This window comes from Austrofundulus limnaeus, unplaced genomic scaffold (genome assembly GCF_001266775.1).
Source record: "Austrofundulus limnaeus strain Quisiro unplaced genomic scaffold, Austrofundulus_limnaeus-1.0 Scaffold20, whole genome shotgun sequence".
NCBI lineage: Eukaryota > Metazoa > Chordata > Actinopteri > Cyprinodontiformes > Rivulidae > Austrofundulus > Austrofundulus limnaeus.
In genome coordinates this window covers 2,920,462-2,928,575 of record NW_013952422.1, presented here as the reverse complement: position 1 = coordinate 2,928,575, position 8,114 = coordinate 2,920,462, and the positions used below count along the sequence as shown (strand labels likewise).

Sequence of the window (8,114 nt, the reverse complement as noted above, 5' to 3'; positions counted from 1 at the left end):
GTCACATGGAGGCAGGGCTTAAAAGCCTGAATTTTGCCTGAAACTCAGACTGAAGAAGTCTCTTGGAGAAGAGAATGCAGCAAAGTCGTCAGAAATAAATTATTTCTACAAATTGATGTCACTTAAAAATCTATCAACAGCAGGTAAGATGTTAATTATTCATAACATCTCCACAGTACCMCACACAAAAGTCCTGAACTATCCCTTTAACCTCTCCAGGTTTAATGGAAATGATCAGTGTGTGTGCAGCGAGGTCGGCGTGTCGGAGCAGTTCTCGCAGCTTCACTGGGACGAATTCACCGGAGAAGTTCTGGACTCGCTCTACAACACAGCTCCCTTCTACATGCACTGCAATCAGTCCACCGCTCGCCTCTTCCCTGTGAGTCCCACACACACGCAYGGCCTATTACTGCTAACCTCACCTGACCCTAACCCCTGACCCACAAAAGGCAATTCCTCCCATGAGGACTAGTAGCCCATAAGTACCAGCTAGCCCTCACAAGTATGTGTGTMTGCCAAAAAACTGTCCCCACATMGTAGGAAATACCCGCCTGCACACACAAACCACCAGTTCAACAGCAAACATCAGTTTTACATCAGAGTCAAACTTATTTAAAAGACAGCTTGTGTTAAAGAAACCCACACTCACTAAATATGCAGCTTATTTAATATTCTGTCCAGTGAAAAATGTGCAACTAACTTTAAAAAAAGTTTGAATATGAAAAAACAAAACAAAACAAAACAAAAAAAAAATAATAATAATAATAAATAGTCTGAGGAGTTTCACATGAACTCGGCAGTTATTTGGTTCACCTTTGAAATTTTTAGAAAAAGTAACATTTATTGTTTTTAAACTGCCAAATAGCATCTTGCTATAAACACTGTTGGAAAGCAGATATTATTCATCCAAACCAAACTTATTTTCACTGAGGGCCACATGAGCATCATAGTGGCCCTCAAAGGGCCAGTTACAAAAAACTGACGTTTTGTGTTCAACKTTAAATAAACAGAAAACGTCACRTTCCTCGTCTCATCTCTACGGCTGAGCACAGCTGACGAACAAKGACCGAGCTCTACCTGGTATTTCCTGCATAGAAACAATRTTTTCACASGTCCTCTTATAAACACTTAAGAATACTACGTGTATGACTGACTAGATGGTACAGAAAAACAATTTAAAGTTAGAGTAAGAGTTTTACTYACTGTTGTTGRGTTGTGGTGAGTAACCTCCATCTTGAATCCTGAACTCTCCCACTTTCCGACAGGGAATTCCTTCTGGAGGGATGTTGCAGTTTAAATTTAAGACTTGTAAGTGGGAAATTCCYACTTCCAWGTACAACTAGGCTGCAGCAAATGAAATGGAGATTTTACAGTGAATTTTGTAGATTGTCAACTATTTTTGAGTTTGACACGTGATCTGCAGCATTTTTATCTTTTTTTTTCAGGGGGAATGGGAAAAACAGCCGATACCAGAGGTGACCTCCGTCCTTCCAAAACCTCGGTACCCCTGTGAGGGAGGGTCCGTGCCCACCAGCTGAACCTGTGCAGCCGTTACAGGTGGTTAAAAGTTATTATTTAAGTTTCCTGTCTTAAGTTTTATCTCAGCATTAGGTTCTGTGTGCTTTCCAACCYTTGCTGTAATTACGTGTCTGTACAAACACCTACTGAGGTTATTATTAGTGCACACTAATTAAGTTAATAACAGTCCTATTCATTTGTCACTTTTCAAAGGAATTAGGACGGATTTTCATGTTTGATGCTTAAAAAAGGAAGTTATTGAAAAGTTATTTGTGTTCTTTAAATATGTCTTTGTTAAAAGATGAGATGTTTAAGATAAATTATTAAAGTTTATAGTATAAAGTGCACTTTGTAGTGGATATGATTATGTATTAAATGTCATCTCCTCCTTTGCTTTGTTCCTCTTTTTATTTGTAAATACTTTGTGTTCATTATTATCCATTTTCTTCCACTTATCATGGTTGGATCATGCAGAAAAAAGGGTCACAAATGAAATCCACTCTTCTGCTGCTCCTGGCACAAAACGTTTTTATCTAAAATATATATATATTTTAATTATTATTACACAGTAATTCTGAACAGAGAAAACAACAGTTCTAATCAACCAACATGTTGTTCTGCTTCATTTATCTTTACATAAAATAAAAATCAGGGCGCACAGCTCATCATGAGGTAAAATCAATGTTTTCTTTAACTTTAGAATAAACTTCACCTGCGTTGGTTTTACTCAATCACACTCCGAGAGGAAGGGAAAAGGTAAAAATTGATGTAATATTTTAACAGTGCTTCACATTTCCTGCGATAATCTCATCAGGTTATGACTAAGCACCATAACTTTAATGATTAATGGCTTTTCAAATCAATGAATCCTTCCACTTCAGTAAACATTTAGTGCTCGATACACAGCAGCAAAAACCTGAGAGGCACAAATTATTATTATTATTTTAATTATGTGTTTTCTTTAAACCAGTGGTTCCTACATTTGGAGTCGGTACCCCTCTGTGGTCGATGATTTCCAGACATCAATTTAAATGCAAATAAATTGTTAATGGAATATTTTTACCAAAATTATTGCAAAAGAATCTAAACAATAATAATAAATGAATAAAAGCAGTATCAGATGTATTAGGTTTGTCTGTAGTTATGCTCATGTTCAGAGGTTTTAGCAAAGTTTGCAAACATTACCCAGTAATATCTGAGTATTCATTTTTTTATATTACCGGTACTCTATGGCTGCTATTGTCCATATTTTACATCTGATTATGGTAATTTAGTTGCTGTTAAAAAACAAATCAATTACTAATGAGAATGAAGTCATGATGCTTTTGCAGCTTTGCTAGGAGGTAATCAAAATGTTAAATCTGATTTAACTAATATAAACACAAAATATATTTTTACAAACAYCATATCTGGTAAACATCAATATATAATCTGTTTGATAATGAGCACAACTAAAAGAAATTAAAGCATRTATGATCACCATCATTTTGTTTTTTGTCGATCTGTTGTCACGACGGAGCAGCACAGAAACTAACGACAAAACAAGAATCAGAGTTTTGATCCAAAAACGGTTGTTTTTTTAAGCATAAAAATCCTTTAAATCCTTTAGATAAAACCCATTTCACTCTTAAACAGACATACYGGTACATTTTATGGTAATATTCACRCAACATGTAAACAAACCAGTAATATCAGATTTTAAAAGCTTCGATTTTTTTTCCTCATTATGTAGGCTCAGTTTTTATCAGCTCCAGCTCAGTTCAATCAAATGATTCAGGAAATGAAGAAACATTTGAAAACCTCGTTTGTGAAAAAGAACTAGTTGTCCCAAACCGGACTGTATTATCGTCTCACCGGAGAGTTTTATGTCAGTTTTTCTACGTTTGTCGTCTTCAGTCGTAGATCCCTCGGACGCGTTTGTTCTCGGGGTCAAACGGAGATTTGAGGTGAGCCTTGGCCTCGTACGTCACGCCCATCCTCTCCAGGCTGAACTCACCGCTTTTAATGAAATCAGCGCTCACCTGATGAGAGAGGGAAAAAAAMCCACAAAGATGTGGTTTATTAAAGAAGGAGAACACTGATGAAAGTATAAAATAAAAAAGATGTGAAATAATGTAGATTAAAGCAAACACACTMAAATTAATCTTCAAAGACATTTCTTCTCCAGAACAGATTATTTCTGAAACATTTGCAACAAAATGAGCAGCTGGAGAGTTTGAAACGTAGGAAGTGAAGGAACATGAGTCTAATTTTCCCTCCCTGCAGCGCTCCCACTGATCTGCCACTCTCCTTCATTTACACTGAAACACACAGCTTTCCGCAGAACTTACAGCTCTTCAAAACTTGCCTGAAGCTCATGTGTTTAAATGAAATATTAAACTGATGTTGCATTCTAAAATCGAAAGATTTCTTTACTGGAGACGAGCATTTTATTCCCCAAATGGAGGCAGATCTCTGAACAATGAGGCTAAAAGCTGATTTAAAGTTTGTTTATGTGAGAAAACAAGGTTCCTGCAGTTTATTTCCCACCAATTCCATAGTCCATTACCAAGTTTACTGTAAATCTGAAACAAAGATTACATAAAATCAGTGTTGTTTAAAGTACCACAAAATGATACTCGAGTAAAAGTACAAGTATCTTACCAAAAAATTACTTTAGTAAAAGTTAAAGTCTCCTTTAGGAATATTACTTGAGTAAAGGTCTTAAAGTATCTGATATTTTTTGAAATTAAGTATTGAAAGTAAAAGTATTGATTTAAAATGAGCAGTTAGATTTTCTGTAAGAACATTTATTAGGAGGTGACCTCCCAATAAAAATGCAGAAATGACTGTCATATTAAAATAATTAACTTATGTTAAATTTAGGATGCACTAGTCTAGCTGTTTCAGTTTATATATATATTTCAAGGCTGCACAAACCTTTTCCCCAAAATAAAAATCTCTATGAGGGCTGCAGCCAAATACAATAATATAAATCATGAAATACAAATATTTACCGTAAGTACAGTCCTTTTATTTTAATAATTATGTCCTGCCAGAGTGTGACATGATTTGTTTGTGTACAAATTAATACGGTATCAGAATTTTATATATTTATACTTCTCAATCAATCAGTTAAATTCACTCTAACTAGGAGGCACAATTTATATGGATAGTATTTATTTTTTACAATAACAAGCTGGGATGAAAACAAGCAAAAATGAATAAAAGTAACGACTTTCTACTTCTTGCCTTTTTAAATAATGTAAGGAATAGAAAGTACAAATAACTGTGTGAAAATGTAAGAAGTAGAAGTAAAAAGTAGGCTGAAAAATAATTACTCAAGTAAATTACAGATACCCAACAAAGTATTTGTTCTTATTTACTTTACAACTCTGCATTAAATGCAAAACGGATATTATTATTTTTTTATGAAATATGATAAAATTGTGTTGAGAATGAGCCTCAGCTACTACCACACCAAACCTTAGCTCAATATTTGTGAAACTGGTTATGTTATTTGTGATGGAAAGACTGATTAACATCAGTAGATGCACATCCAGTAATAATTTTCTGAGTGTTTTATTCAAATGCGTCCATCATTTCATGAGATGTCTTCCTGACATATAAATGAGCAAACACACACAGGCATGCCTGTCTCCATGACGTATAACGAGACTACAAAGACAAGAAATTAGGATGAAATAAATCCAAGAGAAAACTTTAAATGGTTATAATACCAGTGTTTGTATAAAGTTCTTACCACGCCTCCATCAGGGTTGCGGATGTATCCATAACCCAGAGTTTTGTCAATATAAAAACCGTACTCAGATCGCCGCAGGTGACCAACGGGAACACCGTTTCGGAAAATAGCCTCCAAACCAAACATAGGTACTTTCCTGATGTGGAGCAAAAAACAAAAACAAAAATCTCAAACTACATTGCACAGTTGACAACTGAGATAAGTTATCTAAAAAAAAAGAAAACTTAACTTTAGAGGAAAATGTAAAAAATAAAATAAAAAGCTGAATTTTACTGACTCATCAATAGTGAAGCAGACGATGCGCCTCTTCAGCCCCTCCTCCTTCTGTTTCTCTAGTCTTTCACGTCCCTGAAAGGGGGTGGAGCTCTTCAGTTTGCAGGTGAAAGCAAGCCCCGCTTCTAGGGGTGTGTCATCAGGGCGGAGGTCAGCGTGCCAGTGTCTGTAACCTGAAAAAAATTTACAGCAAAATCTGTAAGAATAAGCAAAAACGGGGATTTCTAGTAACAGGACGGTGTGTTTGCGTTACCCTTCTCTATGCTGAGCGAGTCGATGGCTCTGTAGCCCGAGTTGATGATGCCGTGCTTTGAACCTGCAGCCATGACGGCTCTGTAGACGGGAATGCAAGAGTCTCTGGGAATGTGCAGCTCCCAGCCGAGCTCGCCCACAAACGACAGACGCATYGCTCGCACCTGGGAGGACAGCGAGGCCAGAGAGAGGCTTTAGAGAGTGGAGGTGGAGAACTGAGCTTCTAACTGGAGATTCTGCTTCAGGCATGAAACAGAAACAAATCAAACACAGTTTCATTAAAATCCCAGGAAGGCATATTGCACGCCGCCTTTCATAACCGAGTTTTAAACTAAGATCATCTTATKTTGGGAAATGAGAGCCTAAGACTTCATTAAAATGAGTAAAGTCTGAAATGACCAAAACTCAGAGGCTGCGTCCTTCCCAGGGCCGGGTTCTTTGTCCACCGTGTAGACCGTGGATGTGAATTTGGACGGTCTACCCTTCAACTTTATTCCTGGCCATACCCTGTCGTATGACCTGTCACCTTGCAACCATGATAAGCAGAAGCAAAAATAGACTGAAATTAGCAAAAWTATTAGGGRTGTCTCGATCCGATATCAATATCRGATCTTTGTCTGATATTAGCCAAAAGATGAATATCGGCCTACATCTACAATCAACAACATTAGCACTCCGATACAGTCTATTCCAGTAGTCCGCTCATGATTTCTTCCCAGCAGTGCTTGGATCCAGGATAAATAACTCAAGTGACCTTGAATTGTTATTTTATATTTTAAAAGAATATTATGTTTTTATTGGATTTATTGAGGGTCTTCTATTTTATTATTTTATTCTATTTAATTGTATAGTGGGCCTCATGCAAGAACATGTTCGTATTCTTATCCTAAATTTCTCGTACTTTTGTTCATACGAAGGGTTCGTACGAACATGCCACGTCAGATTCAACAAACTCTTCTATCTTCAGGAAAAGTGTGTAAATGAGCTGCGTAAACCACCCCAAAAACACCATAAAAGGCTACATTTCCTGCCCCAGATACAAGGAAGTGTCCATTCATAAATGACATTGCAAAGTAAAAAAGAAAAACTTTAGGAGTTCGGAGATTTAAGTTCTGCTCTCGGAGATCCAGAAAAAAGGAAATGTAATTTTTAGCATTGTCAGCTGTGGAATTAAAGGAGCTGCTTTAAAGCAGAGGAATGAAATAATGACTGCTGTTAAATCTCTAGAAATAAAGTCTTCAAAAAACAAACTGTGGTGGAAATATTATATAATCCTGCATAACTGCATATTACATTGACATGTTCTGTTTCTGTATCTCATTGATTACTGCCACATTTGTATAATCTGTCTTATGATTCTTAAAGACGCTGTACGTATGTCTGCAACCTTGTTCCCATTTCATATTGCCTATGCAACTTGTAATTCTTTGATTGGTCATTCATATATCTTTCTACTATTTGGCACACTGTTTTTGGCTGCCTAGGAACTCCACCGGATGTTTATAACTGTCTGTTTCCTGTTTCTGCCTTAGTGGCAACTTGACAGATGTTCTGATTCACATCTGCCGGTTCTCACTCGCATACGCAACTTTTATTAAATCATTTGACGACCAAACCACGCAAGTTCACTTTGTTTTATTCGCGTGTTTCTGCCTTAGTGAAATATTTCCATTACACAAACAAAAACAAAACAAAACAACAAAAAAAAAACATGTCTATGCAAATGACAAAAAGCCTAACAACACAACTGCCTTAAACTTTTAATTTTATTTTCCGCCAGAATTTTTATACAAATTCTACACCTGTCTCTCATGTCATCTGCCATTACAAGCAAAGAAGGACCCCTCCCTGAAATGGGTAAGAAATGGGGGAAGCGTTTGTGGAATTTGGACAGCTTTCGGCGTGGCGCAGTGGCGTAAGCRGTCGACAAAATGAGGCCTTCGAAGGACGCAGCCCCTGAATTTGGACCCAGCCAGCGAGTCCCATTTGGCCGGTCAGTGGGTAACTCTGAGCCCCATATGTACACCACGAAGCTCTGGGGCGGGGGCTCTACAGAGAAGCGTGTGTTTACAACACACAGCAGATGCAACCACATGCCTCCACAGAAACAAACACAAAGTTCACCCGAACAACTGCGCACGCCAAGGCTGACGAGTGGGGGGAAATAAAAGCAGACAGAGTGAGAGTAACGAGCTGTGAGGGGTGCAGAGGAGCAGGAAGAGCTCTGCAGACATTAAAATGTCACAGAGACACGGCCAACAACCGGCTGCAGAACAGCACAAACACAAGCACACACACACACACACACACACACACACACACACACACA

The 8,114-nt window shown here is 37.5% G+C and overlaps 2 protein-coding genes across 2 annotated transcripts in view; one reads left to right on the top strand and one right to left on the bottom strand.

The window, feature by feature from the left end:
• The window catches only part of dbh (dopamine beta-hydroxylase (dopamine beta-monooxygenase)), a gene marked incomplete in the record, with an annotated part of 17,078 nt that extends 15,167 nt beyond the window's left edge, over positions 1-1,911 (top strand). The window contains 2 exon segments of the mRNA XM_014003872.1: positions 220-379; positions 1,446-1,911. Of these exon segments, the coding sequence (XP_013859326.1) occupies positions 220-379; positions 1,446-1,538 (253 nt within the window).
• Positions 1,912-2,556: 645 nt separating this feature from the next.
• The window catches only part of sardh (sarcosine dehydrogenase), a 43,134-nt gene continuing 37,576 nt past the window's right edge, over positions 2,557-8,114 (bottom strand). The window contains exons 19-22 of the mRNA XM_014003871.1: positions 5,787-5,949; positions 5,538-5,706; positions 5,261-5,396; positions 2,557-3,539 (exon numbers count right to left, since the gene is read on the bottom strand). Coding sequence (XP_013859325.1) covers positions 3,411-3,539; positions 5,261-5,396; positions 5,538-5,706; positions 5,787-5,949 — 597 coding nt within the window. The 3' untranslated portion in view covers positions 2,557-3,410. The remainder of the gene's footprint in view (positions 3,540-5,260; positions 5,397-5,537; positions 5,707-5,786; positions 5,950-8,114) is intronic.